This window comes from Sesamum indicum, linkage group LG15 (genome assembly GCF_000512975.1).
Source record: "Sesamum indicum cultivar Zhongzhi No. 13 linkage group LG15, S_indicum_v1.0, whole genome shotgun sequence".
NCBI lineage: Eukaryota > Viridiplantae > Streptophyta > Magnoliopsida > Lamiales > Pedaliaceae > Sesamum > Sesamum indicum.
The window spans coordinates 8,570,738-8,593,675 of NC_026159.1; the positions used below are offsets into that span (position 1 = coordinate 8,570,738).

General features: G+C 31.3%; 3 protein-coding genes across 3 annotated transcripts; 1 reads left to right on the forward strand and 2 right to left on the reverse strand.

Moving 5' to 3' along the window:
• LOC105178254 lies at nucleotides 2,883-4,779 on the reverse strand. Its single transcript, XM_011101695.2, has 4 exons — nucleotides 4,648-4,779; nucleotides 4,383-4,484; nucleotides 4,120-4,221; nucleotides 2,883-3,147 (listed from the first exon to the last, which is right to left on the reverse strand). Exons 1-4 carry the CDS (start codon nucleotides 4,733-4,735, stop codon nucleotides 3,044-3,046), a joined length of 396 nt encoding a protein of 131 aa, XP_011099997.1. The 5' UTR covers nucleotides 4,736-4,779; the 3' UTR covers nucleotides 2,883-3,043.
• Nucleotides 16,134-16,965, forward strand: LOC105178255 (proline-rich receptor-like protein kinase PERK2). The gene has a single exon (XM_011101696.2). It carries the CDS (start codon nucleotides 16,198-16,200, stop codon nucleotides 16,609-16,611), a length of 414 nt encoding a protein of 137 aa, XP_011099998.1. The 5' UTR covers nucleotides 16,134-16,197; the 3' UTR covers nucleotides 16,612-16,965.
• On the reverse strand, nucleotides 20,410-20,957 carry LOC105178411 (uncharacterized PE-PGRS family protein PE_PGRS36-like). Its single transcript, XM_011101875.2, has 2 exons — nucleotides 20,910-20,957; nucleotides 20,410-20,866 (listed from the first exon to the last, which is right to left on the reverse strand). Exons 1-2 carry the CDS (start codon nucleotides 20,955-20,957, stop codon nucleotides 20,582-20,584), a joined length of 333 nt encoding a protein of 110 aa, XP_011100177.1. The 3' UTR covers nucleotides 20,410-20,581.

Here is a 22,938-nt window from a genome sequence, read left to right on the forward strand (position 1 = left end):
TAATAATACTTTTGTGGAAGAAATGGTTTCTTAGTGCCTACACAGGAAGGACTTGTTATGCATGAATGGGGTAGGGTTTATTCCCGATGTTGGCACAGTGCAGAGCTTATTCTACGGGACTTACGTGGAGCAGGGCATCTATTTTGAATTTCTTGGTTGTTCCCCTACCTTCCCCTTATTGTATGTTTTTCTAAGACTTTTCTTAATAAACTTAGGAACCTTCTCCATGGGGGTATAAGACCTAGAAGTGCCTGATGGGACTCCCCAAGCTACTTCATTGAAACCTAGAAGTATACCCTCATGGACTCACCCTCCTACTGTTGAACTATATAGAGGTTCATGATCATCTTCCTTTGCCACTTGCTAGTAGTAAAATGTTGCCAGAAGAGCGAGTCAAATTCCATGAAAGAATGAATTAATCTAGGTGGAGTTAGCTGAACCACTACTGGGCTGCCCAAATGAGGGTTATGTCAAGAACATGCTGCAGTTGACTCCATTGGTATAGTAATGAAGAAAGGTAACACTCACATATAGATATAGGTGTGCTTATTCATTTTTTGTTCCATTGTATTCCTCCAGTTGGGCATCTTGCAGTTAATGTGGGGAGCTAATCCTCCAGAATTTTCCCGTTAAAATGAGTTGCCTCCTTGTTCTTCTAGGGGGACTCCTAGGACTTATCTCATAGTTCTTACAAGGTGATTCATAGGACATGCTTTTGCACATCTAGGAGGTTTTTTTGGATCCTTTCAATAGGCATCACTAGTCACTTGAGACTTCCTCGTATGCGAGCAGTTGTTGCCGCCTTTTAGGTTGGACATCATGTCTTAAGAATCTCTACAAATTAATGATGGGGTCTGTAGTAACATACATGTTAGGCAGTTGTACTAGCGAAGTCATGAATGGTTGCAGTGATCGTCCATTGGAGCTGGTCCAAGACAGGGAGCATCCTCACAGAAAAAATACTAAGAATGCGCCAGTTTCAGTAGGAGTTGGGGGATCCATCTCAGTACTTCCAATTTAAGGCGGGGGCGACAGAGTAGTTCCACCACCAACTGGACATTCCTATTCAACCCAGTTTGCATATCATCCCCATCACACATCTTGATTCTAGTGTTACTAGCGTCCACCATTCTCACATCTTACTTATATGTTTCCCCCAAACTATGCCAATTTGATGTGAGCAAAAATTTCTCGAGACTGGGGATTATGCATGATCTTTTAGGTATTTTTAAACTTCAATTAGTGGAACCTGCAAAAAGAAGGTTAGCACTTCTATGCTAAATTAGAAATAGACTGAAGAGTGGAAAACAATAAAAGAAAGGAATAGAAATTGACAGGTGCAGTTAAGTGTGCTTCAATGTGTAATTGGTAGGTACCAAATTCTTGTTCTAGGACTACTATCCATAAGAAGTTTGCAATGTTGATTAGGTCGAATCCATGATTTCGGGAATTTAGTTGGGTTGAAAATACCTGGGCTATAGTTGGGATTCCTACCTGGTGACTCCTTATTTTTTCTCCAAGGCTGCCACTTGTTCAACAAATTTTGAGGGTTGATACTTTTCCTCTTCATTGGCTCTTGGGTGAGCTGGGCATGATGGGTTGTCCTATATGGGTGTCCATCGATTTCCACATCTCCTTGAACTCTGTGTGGCTTAAGCTGCGCTACTAACCTCTTTCGGTAATTTTGGGTTTAGACTCTTTTGAGCTACTTGGGTCGCCCCATTAGGGTTTGGGCTTGTCATTTGTCGCTAAATTTAAGGGCATCATCAAAGTTATAGAAAAATCATACCACACTTGATAGTTGAGATTCTAAAACTAACATGCTGACAATAAATTAAGCCACCAAACAACGTTAATTATTAAATTTTATTTGTTAAACTAATAAAATAATTTGGAAGAAGAGTTGAGCGAGTTTATTTTCTTTCCTTCAAATATTCTTAGGGTTGTAGGACATTTTTGGATTCTCAATGAAGGGATTCCTCCTATTTAACCAAACAAAAAATAAAAAAATAAAATAACGCCATAAAATGTTTAATCAAGATCATTCTTTTGCAATGGTTAGCCATCTGAAAACCATCCAACATTGCCATAATAAGGAACCACTCTGTCCGTTGCAATGATTATCACAAATCTCGTTAGAAGTCATTTATTCCATTTTTCGTCACACCAGCGGATATTGTGATGGAATTAAATGCATGTTCCAAACATTTGTGACGGTTTGTATATTTTATTGCAAACAGTTGTAGTACGAAGGGGATCTACTGCGACTGATCACTTGCGGTCCAAAATCCACTCGTTAAACTTAATTGAGTCGTGATGGATGTCTTTAAAAATTCATCGGTGACAACTTTGTACATAATTTATGTTACTAATAATAATATAATAACAAGATCAAAATTGTTGTGTTGTCATATATTTGAATAATAATCTTAAAATAATTAGTTTTTTATATTAATTATATCATTAATTGAAGTGGAGTAAAAACTCAAAAGGTATAGGCTCATTTTTCTAATTCAGATTGAAAATAAATCATACCAATTTATATTGGAATCATAAGCTAAATTGTTTGATTTTAATTTTGAATAATCTCAAAAAACAAATGTATGCTAGAATTTTAAAAGAGTTTGATTTGGTTTGAAATTATAAATTATAAATTTTGATGACGGTGTTGGCTTTTCAACTTTATTTCTTTTGAAAGTTTGTCATATTGATCGATTGATTACAATTTCATGTGGAATCGATTACTCCTTGTTACAACTAAAGGAAAAATTAAGTGATAATAACATGAAGCACAATGAAAAATAAACGAAGGAAGTGATGGAAAATACTTTCATTGAAAAGAGTCCTATAATTCTACAACAGACAGCCAGATCAGAGCGGTCTTTGATCAGATTAAGAGAACATTCGTTCTTATTTATATTTGGAAAACACTAACAACAACCATGCATCATCGATCCTTTTATTTCAATTACTACAGACATACGTACGTGTGTGTGTACGCACATATACACACGGATGCATGGCGTGCTATTACTAATTACAACTAGTTCTTGGTTTCCGCTTGCGATTCAGTTCCACCATCAGCACCACCAGCGCCACCGGCAGCGCCACTGCTATCTATATCATGGGTTGGCTCGACTTGGCTTCCTGCATTTTGGCAAACACAAATATAAACCATTTAAAAACAAGGACGGATTGTGACGTATCGATTGATGAACTGATGTAAAATTTCATGTCGATGATATATATATTTAGGGTTAAATCCATTTTGAACCCCTGTGATATAACAAAATATCAAAAAACCCCTTATGAAATTTTTAATATAAAAAATCACCCTTATGTTACCAATAAATAATCACACCGGGCGTCAATTTGAATCTATGTTTTTAAAAAAAATAACTAAAATACCCTTCTAGTCAAACCGGTCAACTAGGTTTATTAATATATAATTATTTTAATTTATAATTTTTAACATATATTTATAATACATATAATTATAATTTATACCTTCTTAATTGTGTGGATTCGAAAATTTAGTTCAAAATAAATTCAATTGACTCCAATTATACACTCAGGATCCTTTTGCACCCCTCCCCCCTCCCCTTTCCTCCCGGCACACCTCCCTCCTCCCCTTCCCTCCCCCTGCCGCCCATTTAGGCGATGTCGGCCGCTCAGATTTGGACAATCGGCGTCGCTCAGGGTGAGGAGGGCGCTGACCTTCCTCTTTAGCAGCGGCGTCGTCGTCGCCGCCGCTGCTTTTTTTTTTTTTTAAATTATATATAAAATTAATTTTAATTTAATTAAAATAATATTTTATTATATAAATAATTAAATAATTATTATATAAAATAATATTTAATTCTTAAATACATATATATAATATTATATATTAAATGTAAGAGAAGAGCAAAAATGTCAAAAAAAAAAGGTATTTTTATAGAAAAATCGCAGTCAAAGCGCGTGTAGCTCAATTTTTGTACGGAGGGGGTTTTTTGAACTTTATTTTATATTATAGGGGGATTTTTGAATATTTCTATTATCACAGAGGGGGTCTCTGGATTTTTCCCTATATATTTATGGTAATTAATTGGAGAGCATATGCATATACATAAATTTTACCTGCCCTGCAACAATATCTCGTGCACCCTTTGGGACCCATTACGCCACAGCAATATCTGTATCTGCACTGGCCCCCTTGCATGGTTCCTTTCAGTTCATCATCTACAAAAGGTTGCAAGAAAAATGTTGAATAATGAACAGAAATGCATGTAAGAACATTAAGGGAGTGTTTGGAGAATTGGATACTAAGAAAGTCTCTCTCTCTTATATATATATATTTATGGTAATTAATTGGAGAGCATATGCATATACATAAATTTTACCTGCCCTGCAACAATATCTCGTGCACCCTTTGGGACCCATTACGCCACAGCAATATCTGTATCTGCACTGGCCCCCTTGCATGGTTCCTTTCAGTTCATCATCTACAAAGGTTACAAGAAAAATGTTGAATGATGAGGAGAAATGCATGTAAGAACATTAAGGGAAATGTATGTAAGAACATTAAGGGAGTATTTGCAGTAGCTCGAGAATTGGATACTAAGAAAGTCTCTCTCTCTCTCTCTATATATATATACATATTTGTACCTGATGTTTCATGTTTGGCTTCCTCTGCGAAAGTCGAACACGCAAGAAGAACAAGGGCAAGGAAAATGAAAACACCTTGAGACTTCATTCTTAATTGCCTTCTACTATACTTTTACTGAGAATGCAATGATACAACAACCTCGACCTCTATTTATAGGTGCATGCAAGCAAAATATTAGTCTAAATTAAATTCGATCGGTCGAATCAAACCAATCATAGAGTAAGTGTAATACACTTGTCATTTAATTGATCACTTTTTCTGAACTACACGTTAAACAAACAGCATGTGTATTGTATAATTTTGGTCCCGTAATTTTGACACTTTGGCTTTTTCATCCTGTTTTTTTCTAGAGTTGCAAAATAATTCTGTAACTTTTTAATATTTCCCCATTTTGGTCCTTTCGATTCTGAATTTTGCAAACGTTGTTGGAATAAATCATTTACCACGTCATTTCTTTTTAATTTTTCGTTCATTTTACAAAAAGTGAACCAATCAGAACAGAAGTTCCAATTTAAATGAACCACTTGATGTGCACATGATTTATTCAAACTACTTTTGCAAAATCCGACATTGGAAGGATCAAAATTGTTGCGCCGATTGTTGAGCTTATCATTAATATCATATGGTTGGATTGTTGCGCCGATCATGACACCCTATGGCCTTGCACATGAACCGTTGAATCCTTTCTTGAATTCTTCTGTCTTTTTCAAAGGCTTATCAACTTGGTTACGATTCAACTTTGGCAAAGTGCATGAGAGGTATATATATACATAAAAGAAAATGTGAAAAATTCCATGACTGGTTTTCGGTTTTGGTAATAAAAATTTAAACATTTTTTAATGCTATATTTATTGAAAGAAATGGCCCTAAAAAACCTTAAACTTTGTAATACTATAATTAATGTAATGTAATGAACTTTTTATCATCAATTAAATTTTTATGACTACCAAATCAATGTAATTAATAAAGATTCAAGAATTAAATTCCGAGGAGTGGATATATATGAGCATAAATGAAGTGAAGTCAGCAGTAAGGGGGGTGTCAAATTTTGCAGTGGGAAGTAAGAAAGTTTTGATTCGAATTGACCACTGTGTAGGATGAAGTCATGCTTTGCGGCACTCAATTGTCAAGTAGTGAGGGAATGATGCGCCATATGTCGCATGCATGTTACGCCTTGCGGTGATACGTACTTTATGTTTGTTCCTTTTAGCCCCTTACGTTTTTATCTCGCCAAATTAAAGTACTTTTTGGACTCGACGGGATAATTATATGATTTATATCTGCACCTTCTTATTTATAATTTATTTATGAGTATTTTTTGAAATATTACACATACACTCGTTAAAAATATCGATTACTTATCTTTTAGAAAATTACACATGCATCCCCTAGAAACGTTTACATCATCACACAAACTATCCCTACTTTATGATTGTCATGGATAGTTTCTGTAATTAGATAAAAGAGATGGGATAGTTCTTGTAATATGCCATTGATCAAAGGGTATAAATATAATTATACCAAATTTTGAATCATGATTAAATTATTTATTATGAATTTATTTAATAAAATGCGGTTGCCAAATTATAGTACAATCGTATTGCACTTGATAGTTTCGCAGTGGTTTTTTCGTCCTTTAAATTTATTCAATATTAATTTTAGCTCTATAAATATGTCCTTTAATTTAGTCTTTCAATATATAAAATAGATGAAATTTAGTTCTCCGACCATCGAAAATATATTTTTTTGGCTAGAACGCGTGATATGGCTGTCATGTTGAATATTTTTTTAGAAATTTTTAATTTTATGTGGCGTTGAACACGACTTGACAACCATAAGATGGTGTCAATTGGATAAAGTTTCAAATATATGCTACAAAAAGGATTTGAACTCTATACATAACCATTTTTTGAGTAAACTATACATAACCATTTGAACTACCAATGTAAATTGTTAATAATTTGCAACAATTGTTCCATACGCTGTAGAATTTAAAATATAAAATATATATTCATATATCTAATAAGTATCTTTAAAAGAGTGCGTTTAATTTATATTTTTTTATGAATTTACTGTATTCAAAAATAAAAATATCTACAACAGAGTTAATATATATATATATATATAATAACTAGTTAAATTAGTTTACATTAAAATTTTAAATAAATAATTTGATATAAAATGTATAATCATTAAAAGTTTAATATATTAAAAATTAATTGAATAATTTTAAATGTATAAATCATAACATATATATTTCTTATTTTGATAAAGATTATAATCCTTTGAAAACATATAATATATAACAAAAAAAATAAAAGTAAAAAATAATTATATAATATATATATAAATTAGCATATGAAAATTAATATATTATTATTTTAAAAAAATATATTTTCCTATTAATATTTTATTGTTAAGATAAATATCAATATTAATCATATTCTTCTTGAATATAAAATATTATTTTAAAAAAAATATATTTTCCTATTAATATTTTATCGTTAAGATAAATATCAATATTAATCATATTCTTCTTGAATATAAAATAAAATATATCATAAATATCGATATTTTTAAGTTTAATTTTTCTACTATTTTTTAATAATAATAATATCAATTTTATATTAAAATAATTTTAAATAAACAGTTATAGAAGATGGTTGAGCATAAAAAACGTATATTCAACGTAGGTTAAGTTGTAAACGGAGTATTTATGGTTTTAAAGTACAAATCTGATTGGGCAACGAACTTTTTCCACCACTCAAGGGTGGGCCGCGTCACCATCTTATAAACTTCTATATTTTATAAGATATTTTAAAATTTTATTATAAAGATAAGCGTCTAAAATATTTGGGTAAAATAATTTTTTAAAACTTTATAAAATATTCAGGTATTTGGCAAAATAAGGTTTTTTATTGATATAAATGACTAAAATAATTACGATACTATTAGAATCAAATAAATTATTGTTTTTTGACCTATTTTGCTTTAAAAAATTCTGAAAATACTTTTATAAATAGTAAATATTAGTTTAATTCCAAATTAAACTTTAATAGATAATTTTTTTATAATAACAAAAAAAAAAAAGACGAATTGTTACCTAAATTTTTGAATAAAAATAATACATGTGTGCATTCATGCTAGTGGAATATATAATGATATAGATGTATAATTAATATTTTCTTTGTTAATGTAACGATTATCTCTAATCGATCTTTCTCAGATCGAAGATACAGATGCGTTTACATAATTGTTAATGCCCCAAATGGAAATGAGCATCTTCAGCTGTGTTTATAATTTGGATTGCCTTTCTCAGGCTCTCATGTATGTGTGTTAACAAGTACATGCCTTTTTCAGGCTCACAAAAATTAGAACATGGCTTTCCCAATCCTGAGTTCCAAAAAAGAAAAAAAGAATTCAAAAACAACGATCACCATCCTTCATACATAGATTTTTTTGAAGTTCTGAATGATCCATGGTCGCAGCAACTCTTGTCCTTTCATGCTTTGGAGTTTGTATGTCCCTTTCTTCTTGACCTCGATCACCTTGTATGATTCTTCCCATCCCAGGTCAAGCTTGCCAACATGTTTGGATACCTACACTTTCTTCAGCACTTGGCCACCCACATGAAAGTGCCTTGGTCTAACTTTGCGATTGTAACTCCTCATCATCAGGCCCTTGCGATGCAATATTTTTGCATATGCTTGATCTCTTTTCTCCTTGAACGTGATTAAGTCAAATGCTCTCTTCATGGTTACTCCTTGGATCGTACCCTGCTATCTGCTGAGTTTCCTCCCCAATCTCTATAGGAATAATTGCTCCAGTTCCATAAACTAAACAAAAAGGGGTCTCACCTATCGCGGATCATGGGGCTATGTGAAAATCCATAATACTCCCGACAGTTCTTCCATCCATGATCCTTTAGTTCCATCAAGTATTGTCTTCAAGTGTTGGAGTAATATGTCATTTTTTACTTTTGTTTGCACGTTAGTTTGTGGGTTTCCAACAGGTGTGAAATTCTGTTGTTTCTTCAACTCCTTACACCAAGCCACGATCCCTCTTCCTTGAAATTGCGTACCATTTCTGAAATGAGCACCCTTAGAATACCGAATTTGCAAATTATGTTTCTCCATATAAAGTTAATCACTTCTTTTTTTGAAATTTTAGCCAATGCTTCAGCCTCTACCTATTTGGAGAAATACTCAACTACGACTATTATAAACTTCTTTTGGGCTGGAGGAAATAGTTTCAAAATGTCTATCTCCTACTGATCGAATGGATATGTGACACGCTAACAGGTTCCATAGGAGTCGCTGGTGTGTGAATTAAAGAAGCGAAGTGTTAAAGTCGCATTCTCACGGGATCGAACAACTTGTCTTCCATCTTTTAAAGACTGAAATCTTTTATTTCTAATCTCTATTCATTTGATATCATACGTATTCCATATTATAGATGCAGGGCAAGTGTCTGCTTATTATCGTTTACTATAATTATTATATATGATTATTATAATCACATTAATTTTAATTTTTTTTAATAATTTAATTTATGGTAAATTAACAACGGATTTTTCTGAGGTTTGTCATAATCCAAATATCCCATCGTGACAGTTCATTATAAGGTGTATTTGTCAGACAACTGTTAATTTCAAGAAAGTATTTATAATTTTTCAAATACGAAAATATCTCTAATTAGGATAAATCTCATGAGAACCTTTGACAACTCTCATATTTCTTGGTGAACTCTATTGCCTCCTTCACCATAGTTAGGCCAAAAGTATCCTTGCCTTGCTATCTTTTTTGACAGTAACTTTCCTCCTGAATGGTTTCCGCAATTCCCCTCATGAATTTCTTTCATCACCTATTAGGCCCTCTCATAATCCAAGCATTTCAACAGCGGTCTACTATCCTCTTATAAAGTTGATCCGCTACCATGGTAAAATGATTAACTTTGAATTTCACTCGTTTGGCAACTACCGGGTTTTTGGGTACGGTCCCATCTTTCAAGTACCTAACAATCTCGTCCTTCCAAGACCTTTGCTCTTCTACCACTTGAATCTCGGGACTTCTTCAATCATTGTTTTCTCTCTGCTCTATCCTTCTCACACACTGGAATTTGTTGAATCGCACATCTATTGAACTTGGTCATCATTTCTTTAACACTTTTTAGGTATAGGATCATGGATCATTCCCTTGTTTCATAAGTTCCTTCGATCTGCATTGCTACTAATTGAGAATCTGTATAGACTTCTAAATTTCTTGTGCCTGCCTCTTGTGCTAATTCTAAACCTAATACCAAAGCCTCATATTCAGCTTCATTGTTCGTGGTAGAAAAAGACAACCTAGCCGCTACTTCGATCTAAATCCCATTGGGTCCTTGTAATAAAATCCATGCTCCACCATTGCTGGCATTAGACGACCCATCTTATGTAGCATCCAACCCTCCTATTCCTTTGAAACCTGCTCTCCTATGGGTTCTATGATGAAATCTGTCAGCACTTGAGCTTTCACTGTCGTCCTAACCTGATATTCGATCAAATTCTCATAACTCCATGGCCCACTTAATCAGCCATCCAGACACATCTGGCCGAGCTATGATGTGTCTTAAAGGATGGTTGGTCAGCACTGTTACCCTATGCGATTGACAGTAAAGTCGCAATTTTGTAGTGACAACCAATGCCAATGATAGGTAGCACCAGCATTTTTCAGGCCAAAAAATGCATCACATTATAATAATAAATTTCAATCTTAGTTATGAAAGAGGTCTTATCTATGTCCTCCTCAGCTATAAATATTTGGTGATAATCCTGGTACGCATCTATCATGGTGAAGAGTTTGCATCCTGCTGTGGAATCAACAAGCAAGTGAATGCCAGGTAAAGGGTATGGGTCCTTTGAACAAGCCTTATTAAGATCCGTAAAGTCCATGTACATGCGCTATTTTCCTGATACCTTAACAATGACCACGATATTTGATGGTCATTCGGTGGATTGCACCTCTGACATGTATTCTGCTTCCAAAAGTTTGTTTACCTCTTCCTCAATAATTCGATTTCGCTCAGCACCAAACGACCACTTCTTTTCTTTTACAGGTCTTGCCATTGGGTCCACGTTTAATTTGTGCATGATCACATCTGGATTTATTCCTTTAATGTTCGATGCGCTCAATGCAAACATATCCATGTTCTCTCTCAAAAACTCAATCACCATAGTTTCTAACATTGCGCTCATGCGCGACCCTATTCTCGTCGTCTTATTTGGTTCCCCTAGCACCAATTCTACTTGTGTTGTTGGCTCGATCCGATCTGTCCTACCCATCCTTTTGTCCCTTAAGTCTATCTCGGCTTCCTCGATCGTCTTCCTTTGTAAAAAAATAATTATTAGTGACATAAAACAACAAGTAAAATAATAAATAAAAAATAGTATTTTATTACACATGAAAACAAAACAGTCTTTAATAAATTAACTTTATTTTATAAGAGATTTTTCTCTAAACACTATTGAATTTAGCTTTTATTTATTTTTTGTTCTTTTTACAAATACTATCCACTAATTTCGAATTTTTTCTAAAAAATACTTCTCTAAAAATACAAATTTTTTGTAAACACTCCCTATTATTATTTGTTTTGGCCGAAATCTTACGCAAAGCAGTAGCCAATGTGTAGTTCTTGCCAATTGTAGTCTATTTCCAAGTACACGTTCTTAACTTCATAAAACTAAATCGTAAGTACGATTCGAATATATGTATTTTTTGTACCTAACAAGTCTAATTTGGTTGAAAAGAAGTTGACCTGCACGGTCTACACTCTTTGGAGGCATCGTAACGAATTCATATTTGAGGGTGCATTACCCAATCCCGAGGGCCTCATTATTTCTGTGAAGATCACTGTCTATAGGCTCCTCTTGACACATTTCCCGCACGGTTTAATTGCTCTTTAAACTATAGTGTGGGTCATTTTGTATCTCTCCGGGTATGCCCGGAGTACTCTGTAAATATTACTAAATGAATGAAAACTTACATTTCACCAAAAAAAAAACTTTTACAAAATAATTATCATTTAATAAAATTATAAAACTCATTACAGTAACAAAATTAAAATTGTTATCACTAGTTGAATAAATATAAGGGTTAATTACACGTCGATCCCTTTGATAATATAAAATTACACTTTTTCTTAAAAAAAATTTAAAATTATTATTATTTTTATAAAAATTATTATTAACATGAATTAATGATAAAAAATATGCATAAAGTTATCATTAAATACAATTAGTGACTCGTGTACAGTGACGATCTAGTGACAACAAATATGATTGTTGATAATTTAAATTTTGAATTATTTTTTAATATTTATATATACATTATTTAATTTTAAAATTATATATTTTTAATTATAATTAATATTAAAATTTATTATAATAATTATAATAAATACAAATATTATTTATAATTCAAATACAAATAGCGATAATAAAATTACTATAATTTATCTCGATATAAAAAATAATAGCTCAATTAAATAAATACATTAATATAACAACAATAATTACATCACAAAAACCTATATAAAGTGAAATAAAAATTTAACTATATTATAATATTTATATTTATTGTAATATTTTATAATAATTAATTATAATTTTTTTAATTAATAACTTTTCAACATTGATTATAATTAGAAAACTTGTAAATGTATAATCAAATAAATATATAATATAATAGTAATCAATATATAATGTTTGAAAAAATTATACATAATAATAATAATTAACTTACATCAATGTATCAGTGTGGGGTCGCATATCATAAATAATATTTTAAACCCCCACAAAAATATTTACTTTTATATATTATATTAACTTGTAATATCTCATCGATTGATAGTGAATATTTTTCGGGTTTTATAGTAAATCAGTTAAATTATAATTTTGAATTATCAACAATTAATATAATAATATATATAATATAAAATATAAATTTATTGGGGAGATATTAAAAATTAATAAAAAGTAATTGATTTCCTCAATTTGATTCAAATTTCTTTAATATTAATTTATTAACTGTTACAATTTGTATTATATTTTCATTTATTTAGGAATATAGTTCAAGAATTTAAGGAGGATATATAAAATTTTATAATTCCACTCATTATATATACGTTTAAAATATATATATACGTAAATGTGTTTGCGAGGCTTAAACACTTTAATATATGAGACAAAAAATGCAATTTTCCCATTGGTTCTCTGTAAACCGAAGAGCTTAGACAAGAAATAATTGAATAATTCAACTTTTTTTAGTTTCTGATAATTGAAAGCAAAGTGCCTATGGATGTGAATTAATCTAAAGTTAAATTAATTAATTAGATTGTATATTAAATTAGTCATATTGGATAATATGCATACATGCAAGTATATAGTTACAAATTTTGAATTTATCTAATTTAAGAGATCAAAATATAATGGTTTCACCAAAATTCAAGTAAAGTAACTACTATGTCCGCGTGATGTGCCATTAAATTTCAACAAAATAAACTGAAAATGATTTGTTCATTTGGTAAGGGGCATACACTTAATTCAACAGAGGTAGAAACGGAAGCGCATATATATATGGTCACTATTGTAAAAGCAGGAAAAAATACAATTTTAATTTTGTAACTATGGGGTGGTAGGTTTTGTTAGGTTGGAATTCAATTTGATAACTAAGCCATGCAATACTAAAAATTATCACAAGAAAGACAAATATGCCAAAAGAAATTGCAAATTCGACATAAATTCAACATGTGCATCTCATGCGAGCTCCGAATTCCGCTAGATTCGCATGCATTTTTCATAGATTTTGTCTTTAATGTGTGCTTTTTCTAATTATAGAATTAAATTTTAATAGGACTAAAATCACCATCCCGATATGTACGTAATGCAGGTAGCACAATTCGGATCGCTTAACCTGATACCCTGAGATCGGGTCGCTAAATCCCTTTTCGAGTTCCTACAAGTGGATCATGAGAAGAGAACACACGTTAGGCTTGTTGGGTAGCCCGCAGCTAAGGTCATCCAATGCTTAAGTTAGAAAAGTGGGGTCGAAAGCGATCAGTAGAGAACTTGTGAGATCAGAAAACATGATACGTGCACTTGCGCAAATATTCATAAATACAAGTATTTATAGTGTACGGTACCGCATGGTAAGAAGCCACGTGGCATCATCTGGGCGTCCTGGTGTCAGGTGATCTGACGGCTATCAAAGCGGGTGGGTTTGTTGGTCTGGGTCAGGCGGGTCGGGTCGGGTCGCGCCTTCATGCGAGAATCCTGCCCTTTACTGCAAATTCCTTTAAAAAATAAGGGCAATTTGGTCTTGTAGAAATTACCCTCATCAATACGGGAGGAATATTGCAATTTTCCTATGAATGATACTGAGATACTTACATATGACAATTTTGAAGGAAAAATAAAAAAATGAAGCAAATTTGGGCGGAGGTATTAAGAAAATTATAAGGGCAACTATCAAGAGTACAACTTTAGTCTTATTAAAATTCAATTTGATATTTAAACCCTATAATTTCTGGGAATTACCACATTTAGGACAAAATTAATTGGAATTGCAAATCTACATGGAATTTCACGTGAGACATAAATGTAAAACTTTGGGTAGATTTGTAATGATCAGTTTATTTTCTCCTTAATATGCAATTCTTTAAATTGCGTTACTTGATTGTTAAATTGAATTCTAATAGGAATAAAATTCCCACCACCCATATTATGGAGTCCAAAATTACAATATTCCCATACTAGAAAAAAAGTTAATATTAACTATAATATTAGTGGTTATGACTAAAAATTATAGTAAATGACTATTATTAACTAAAGTTAAATAAAATTGATACAAGTTTTTTCACCATAAAAAAATTATTTATCACGGCTAAGAGCTAGTTATGATAAATATTTTAGCCACCCTCTCAAAAAATCATAACTAAGAACTGTTGCATAATCGAAGTTAATAACTATTTGCTAAAACTATTAATTATTAACTATGATAATTAACTGTACGTAGTTATATATTATAATTCTTGTAATGCTGCAAGAAAGTTTTATATCTCCATTGGGTTTGAAAAGACCGAATTTTAAAGATTAGATCACGTAGAGAAAGAATTTATGGTGAGTTTATTTAGCAATATTATTCATACCATTTGATATAATTTTCGAATTAAATTCATTTTGATGTCTGTTGATATAAAAAAATATTAAAAAGTCTTCTATGAAAAGTTAAATATCAGAAATAACTACTATGTTATAAATAATGACCTACACAACCCCTTAGTCAATTCCAACCTTTTTTCTTAAGGACAATGACTAAAACGCTCCTCTATATATATGAGGAAAAAAAATTATATCTATATAGTATATTATATAAATTTTAATTAAAAAATACCCATAATATATCTATAACTTATAAAATTAAAATTTGTATATGGAACAAATTATTTTTTTGGTCCGTTAAATATGCCCAATATCAATTTTAATTCGATAATTATGCCTATTTTTTAAGCGTTAAGTTTCAAAAATTAATAAAATTTAATCCTTTGATAGCCCAGAATTTTAATATTTACCTAAAAAATAACATGACATGTCAATTAAATATTTTTGAAAATTTTTTGTCCTACGTGGCTTTAGAAAATGAGTAGATGACACGTTGGATACAATTATATTATATATATTAATTAATATAATTTATAAAAATAAAAATATTATTTTAAAAAAATGCAACAGCGGCGGCGGCGGCGGCGGCGGCGACATTTTCTTTTAAGAATTAATTTTAACTAATTTAATTATGTAATTAAAAATATTATATTAAAAAATATTAATTTAATTATATATTTACATATAAAATATATTTTATTATTAATAAAGAATTTGCATATTATTTAAGATTTATTAAATTATATATATTATATATTATATTATAGAGAGATAAGGGCTAAATTGTCAAAAAAATGTATTTTCAGACAGTGACCGTGTACTACCACTCTTTGGCCTCAGGGTTTTTTTTTTTAATTTTATTTTTTTTTATATCACAAGAGTTGTAATTAATACTTTATTTTTATCATAAAGTTTCTTTTAACATTTCCAATATCACATTCTCCTTGGACTTTTTCCTATAATTTCGAAGTTCAACAGATATAACAAATTCCAATCACTCGTGATTATGACTATTTTTACATATTTTTGCCTAGTACGTACTTCCTACCAATAGTAGTCCTTTTCCTAGACGTTCTTACAACCTCCAGCTGCAATTTGTTTCTGCGCCCAGAGTCCCAGACCCTTAACAGACTTTAATAAAACAAAGCTTTAAGTATAACTAGAATCATGAGAAGTTAACCTAATAAGTTCCTCCTCACACCTAACCCTAACTACATCCTATCAAACAAAAAGACTCATCCTCACATTCCCATCTATAAATATGTGGCCGAAACTTCGATTTTAAATCAACACACAACGGAAATCGCCTCTTTAAACTCTACAATCAACCAATCAATCGTGAAGAAATCAAGCAATGGCAACCTTCAACTTTCACTTTGTTGTATGTTTGATTTTGGCTGTCTCATTTTCAAGCAGCATGCGTTCAACTTGGGCAGCCCGCCATCTGTTACAATCTTCTCAACCAACACAGCCAACATTGCCAACAATTCCACCACTGCCTAAGGTCACACTGCCACCTCTGCCCGCAATGCCAAACCTACCCGCCGCCACACTTCCACCACTCCCAAGCACGCCTCTGCCAACTCTGCCGACTAATCCATCTCTGCCGAAGCCCACATTGCCACCTTTGCCAACCTCCATGCCTACTATCCCGAACGTGGCGCTGCCTCCATTGCCAGCCTCTTCATTCCCCACAATGCCTTCTATTCCAACTATCCCCACAACAATGCCTTCTTTCCCTTTCCTCTCACCACCTCCCTCAAACTAGTTCTTGAGTCAATATGCCAGTTTAATTCTATCCTCCATTTTCAGCACTTCATGATTATTTGTGTTCGTACTTGGTCGCCATTATACACTATAATTTCTTGCTTTGTAATGTGTTATATACATCTTGTAGCTTCGTAGGCTTGATTTTCTTTGTGTTTTGCCTACATACAGCCTTGGCAGATGCCGGTGTGATATACGGATATTAATCTTATTGCATCTTCAGTTCCATTCTGTAGAATTTCGTTTTGTATTGAGAAGCGTGATGTGTCGTTGGTGATCAACAACTATATATTAATTACCGTATCAGCATAATGTCTTAATAAATGAAATTGGGGGTTGGATTTTCTATTTCAAATTCTATTGCATGTATTTTTATTTTATTTAATATAAATAATATTATCTTTATACCTTAATGTATATATATTAAATAAAATAAAAAGATGCAATAGAATTTATAATAGGAAAATGAATTCGATGAATTTGTTTACACATAACTCAGAACATTTAAACAGACTGATGACAATACTAATTCCACTTGGAAAAGATTTGTATTATACCTCTTTTATTTCAATTCTATTTCTTTCTTTGACTCAGAAAAAATGTAATTTTATTTCTATAATTTATGGGATGGCATCATTGACCCTGCAAAAATTAATTTTCTCGATTTAGTCACAATTCTTAAAAATTTGATAATTTTCATGAATTGGCCGAAAAATTGCATATAATTTGGACATGACTTAATTAAATTACAATTTTAGTCCTATAATTTATGGGGCATTAGCATTTTTAATATTGTAACTTAGGAGAGTCGGCTTTTCGGTCTTATTGGGCTTTAGTATTTTTAATCCTATAACTTAGGGGAGTTGGCTTTTTGATCTTGCACGAGTTGATTTATAGTACTAAAACATATTTTGGGGATTTTTAAGCTTATGTGGCAATTGAAATGAGGTGGAAGATATATTGAAACTTTTTGAATTATATTATAATTTGTAAAATTAAAATTATTATTTTTGAAAAAAATCCTCCCCCACCCCACGCGCAAGCCCGCCACCAGACAATCGCGCCCCCGCTCACCGTGGCCTACCCTGTTCCATGCTCCCCCTCCCTCGTTGTCGCCTACTCTCCTCCCCACCCCCTAGCTGCCCCCCTTAGAGATCGATGCCGTTGCCCTTCAATCTCGGCGATGGGCAACGGCGTCGCCTAGAGGTGAGGAAGACATGGGGCGCCCGCACTAATCTTTGGGCGCCGCCCTCCTCTACGGCCTTTTTTTCTAAAACAATTTATAAAAAAATAATTTAATTAATATTATTATAGTAAATAGTATAGATTTATTAAAATATATACTAAATAATTATTCGAATTAATTAATGAAATACAATTTTTATTGTTATTATAATTTAATTTTACAATTGAAATTATAACATTTAAAAAGTATATATTTTTTAAAATTTTGATATTTAAATAATGTCCAGGCAGCATGCATGAATGGCCACATATCATTACACGTAATTGTACGTGCGTACAAATTGCCAGAGATTCAAGCAATTACCTGCCACATGGGCAATTTTTGATTGATTTCCAAAATTTCACCGAAAAATTCTATAGAAAACCCTAATTTGGACTAAATCTCATTATTTTTTCAAGTTATTAGACTTAACAAAATACGGGCATAATTATCAGACCAAAATTAATATTAAGTATACTTAACGGACTAAAAAAATAAATTTCAATTGCAAATTAATGAAACAATTTCAATGGGCTTCTATAAGATTGATTTCGTTTACCTTTTAAATAAATCTTGTATGGAGAAATAAATTTTAAATTAATATGTAATAACATCTCATACATAGAGATCAACTTAAATTTTAAAAATTAATTTGAATAATCTTTTAAAAAACAATAATCCAAAATCAAATTAATAGACTATCAAGTAAATTTATAATTTTCGACTTAAGATCAATTGTTTAAAAGATAATATATTAGTATTAAGATTCAAGCCGAAAATATATAATGAAATTTCTATAAGTTAAGCACAGACTTCTTTTATGATGTAATTTTTCTTTTTTAGTTTGTAAAGATAACCAGCTTTATCAAGCATCTACATTAAATATTAAAATTAAATATTTGTTAGTTTTGTATATATATGCTAAGGGAACTTGTATTCTTAAAAAAATATTTGTCATGCATGATCTGATTTATGATTAAAAATTTGCCATATTCAGCCATGACCAAAATACTTACCATGATTTTTTTATTATAGTTAATATTTTCGCCTCGCCTATTAAAATCATGAGTCATAGTCACTCTATAAATGTACCTGATGATTATTTTTAACGATTTTTCACTTTTGCCAATGATAATTAGCCATGATATAGATTCATATTTTATAGTAGCGAAATCAACTAATTTTTTTTATAATGATTAATTATATCATATAAATTATCTTTCATTTCTCGTGAACTATGGTGAAAAAATATTTATTTTTGTATAAATTAAAATAAGGAATAATTACACTCCCTCCTTAAAGTTTGTTGTAATTACAAGTAGACCCCCTGTGATTTGAAATATTACATCTAGCACTCTTAAAGTTTGCTTTCGTCTAATAAATAATTCAAAATTCTCCGAGTTTGCTGATATTAACAAAAAAAAATTAGAAAAAAATTATATTTATCCCTAATTGACTATTACTGATTTATTACAGGTCAAATAATTTATTTTATGACCAAAATACTCTCACGTCTTCACTCGTTAATGCATGTGAAGAGGTATATCTTCACCGTTACAAGGGTAGTTTAGTCGAAATTTTATTTTAACCTGCAATAAGTCAGTAATAAGTCAATCGGGGATAAATATCATTTTTCAGTCAATGGTATTGCTAATAGCAGCAAATTCGATTAATTTTAATTAACGGAAGGACTTATTTGTTAGACGGAAGCAAACTTTAGGGATGTCAGATGTAATTTTTCGAACTACAGGAGATCTATATGTAATTATAACAAATTCTCAAAAAAGGGAGTGTAATTATCCCTTAAAATTATATTATTTTCACATACTACCCTTCAAAATATGTCGAATTTATTTATTTCAGGAGTAAAAAAAATGTGGTCGAATTTAGCATCAACACTTTTCATATTTGTAGGGGTCAAATAACTATATATGTTTGAGGGGATAATTATGGTTGTTCACATGTTTTATATTTCTAACTATGTCAATAATTTCATACGTTTAGCAATTGGTCCCACATCTTTTATATTTTTGTGATTTCAATTAGTTTTCACCAATATTCACTTTTTTTGTGAACTCCAATGAAAAAACTTGAAATAAAAATAAAATTAAAAACATACAGATCAAAATGCTATTCTATAAAGTTAAAGAACGAAAGCGCCAAATGACCTAAGTTACAGAATAAAAATCCATTTAGCTCGAATTAAAAGACAGACAAATAACATAAGTTGATAACATATTTTCTATCACATACTGATAAAAGAAACTAACCTCATCCAACTCAATCACATATTGAAAAAATCGCACGTAAAGTGCAGTACGTTCCCCGGGCCAATAATCCAAGCACAAGTTCTTACAAACCTCCAGCTGGATTTTATTGTTGCACCAAAACCCTGAATAAGATTAAAATTTCACACAGTACAATTGGCCTTCAGACAACTAAACTTTAACTAGAATCATGAGAAGTTAACCTAATAAGTTCTTCCTCATACCTACCCTAACCACATCCTATCAAAGCAAAGACTCTTCATCACATTCCCATCTATAAATAGTTGCCCAAAACTTCGATTCTAAATCAACACACAACGGAAATCGCCCCTTTAAACACTATAATCAACCAACCACTCGTCAAGAAATCAAGCAATGGCAACCTTCAACTTTCACTTTGTTGTATGTTTAGTTATTGCAGTCTCTCTTTCAAGCAATATCTATTCAGCGTGGGCGGCCCGACATCTACTACAATCTTCTCAACCGGTGCAGCCTGCATTGCCAACAATTCCACCTCTGCCCACAATGCCAAACTTCCCGAGCGCCACATTGCCACCATTGCCGAGCATGCCTCTCATGCCAACTCTACCGACCATTCCATCTCTGCCGAAGCCCACATTGCCGCCATTGCCGACCTCCATGCCCGCTATCCCAAAAGTGGCCCTGCCTCCGTTGCCAGCCTTTTCATTCCCCACAATGCCTTCTATTCCAACTATCCCAACCACAATGCCTTCCTTCCCATTCCTCTCACCACCACCCTCGAACTAGTTCTTGGGACGATATGTCAGCATAATTCCATACTTGTACTTGCTTCCCATTATGCACTATCTTTTCTTGTTTGGTAATCTGCCACATTTTGTATTTTCATAGACCTGATTTCTTTGTGTACTGCATATTCTGGCTTTGCTGATGTTGTTGTAATATATGGATATTGTTATTGGATTTTCCTTCCAGTCTATAAAACTTAGTTTTCCATGTTCGTTGTAGTTTGAATGCCTTAAATTTTATCGGATGTCCCGAAGGCACGCAGTTTGAAAGCCTTGACCAATCCTTGGTGATCAAGAACTTAATCCAAATCTCTTGGTCAGTTCCTATGATGTATGGACACAGATACGGCAACACGAAGAATATAAAAAATTTAGAACGTGATACGGCACTGACATGGCTATGTATAATATATATTTTTATTATATATATTCTTAAATTCTCGTAAAATTAAAATATATAATGTGAAAATATCAAGATAAAATATATAATAAGCATATCTTACATTTATATTTTTAACCAAATGTGGCTTCAAAAATGTACATAATCAATTTATTCTAAAAATTACAGAATGATTTTTTTTCAATATTCAAATTAGCTAAATCATCATGACTATCTTTCAAATTTGTAGTAATTTCATCCCAAAACTTTCAATCAGAGATAAGTGAATTAATTCTTTTTCTTTTCTATTAAGCCCAATTTTCTTTGTTTTTTTAAAGACGGTCCAAAACTTTCTATCCTAAACATATCGTAAACATCTCCATAACCTGTCAGACACGCCTGTTCTTCTTTTTCTTTTTTATTTTATTTTTTTGGACACCTGTCAGACACCCATATATTTTAATAATTTTTCAATAAGAAAAAATATCTTATACCCCAACAATGTTCTTTTCATAACTAAACAAAGAAAATATATTAATAAAACAACTATTAATTATTCAGAAAAATAAAAACACTGTCAATCTATGTTTGATGCAAAAAGACAACACCAATACAGAAAAATGGACATTCTTGAATTAATTAAATATCAACACAATTGCAATATCAACATTTCACAATCTCAAACTAGATACTTCATAATCTTAACATCAATATTCTATAATCTCAAACTATTAATTAATAAAATAATTATCAATATTTTGTTAAGATTATATAATAATATTTATTGCTTAAACTAATTCTTTTTATTTCTTCTCTCTTGAAATTTTAAGAAAATTAGGGGAAGTAGGTGTTTTGGACCAAACCTAAAGAAGACCATAAAATTGAAGGGAAATAACAGTTTTTTCCCTCCAAACAGCAATAAAAAAAAAATACGCGCCTTTTTATTATTTTAGCCTTATATTTCTACTTTTTCGTCCAATTTTAAACTGAAGAAAAATTAAATCCCAACGCGGTTTCATATAGATTCATTTTCATTTTCTCTTCGTCTATTCTTTCTATCCGAAAGTCAATTTTTTTTATTTATTTTCTGTTTTACTTCCATATTTCATACATCGACTTTTCATCCCAACCAAACCAACACTAAGCAATTAGTCAGGTGTTCGTTTTATTTTTTTTTATTTCAAAGCTAAGTTATTAACTATTATAATCTAAGTAATAGACTTTTTTGGATAAAAATGCATGAAATAATGTTTTTTTTAGATATATCATGTTATATAAAATGATTTGATTAAATATATATTTGTTGAAAAAGTAATATATAGTCAATGCAGATATGTGTAGAGGTGAGGCGGTGAGGGCCATTTGTTCACATTCTTTGGAAAATTTGTGGCTGCTACGTGGCTGGCCCTCCAATGTTCACATTATTTTTTTATTTTTATTTCTTAACTTTTTATATAACTGCAATTTGATTCCCGAGCTTCTAAATTTATCTAAAAATTATAAAAAGTTTCAATTTAATATTTTAAATTTTTTTAATATATTTAAAATTTTATCTATAATTTATTTATTAATAAATTTATTTTTTAATAATTATTAATTAAATTCGTAGATTTTGCACCTAACGTTATTTATAATATAATTTTCTTGTAATAATCTCTTTACTTGCTTTTATTCTTTATATTTGTGGAAA

Coding starts and splice junctions, on each gene's coding strand:
- LOC105178254 (XM_011101695.2), bottom strand. CDS start 4,735: ATGAAGTCTCAAGGTGTTTTCATTTTCCTTGCCCTTGTTCTTCTTGCG. Junction 4,485..4,647: donor AGCCAAACATGAAACATCAG/GTACAAATATGT, acceptor TAACCTTTGTAG/ATGATGAACTGAAAGGAACC. Junction 3,148..4,119: donor GAGATATTGTTGCAGGGCAG/GTAAAATTTATG, acceptor GCCAAAATGCAG/GAAGCCAAGTCGAGCCAACC.
- LOC105178255 (XM_011101696.2), top strand. CDS start 16,198: ATGGCAACCTTCAACTTTCACTTTGTTGTATGTTTGATTTTGGCTGTC.
- LOC105178411 (XM_011101875.2), bottom strand. CDS start 20,957: ATGTGGCAGATTACCAAACAAGAAAAGATAGTGCATAATGGGAAGCAA. Junction 20,867..20,909: donor TAGTGCATAATGGGAAGCAA/GTACAAGTATGG, acceptor CCCAAGAACTAG/TTCGAGGGTGGTGGTGAGAG.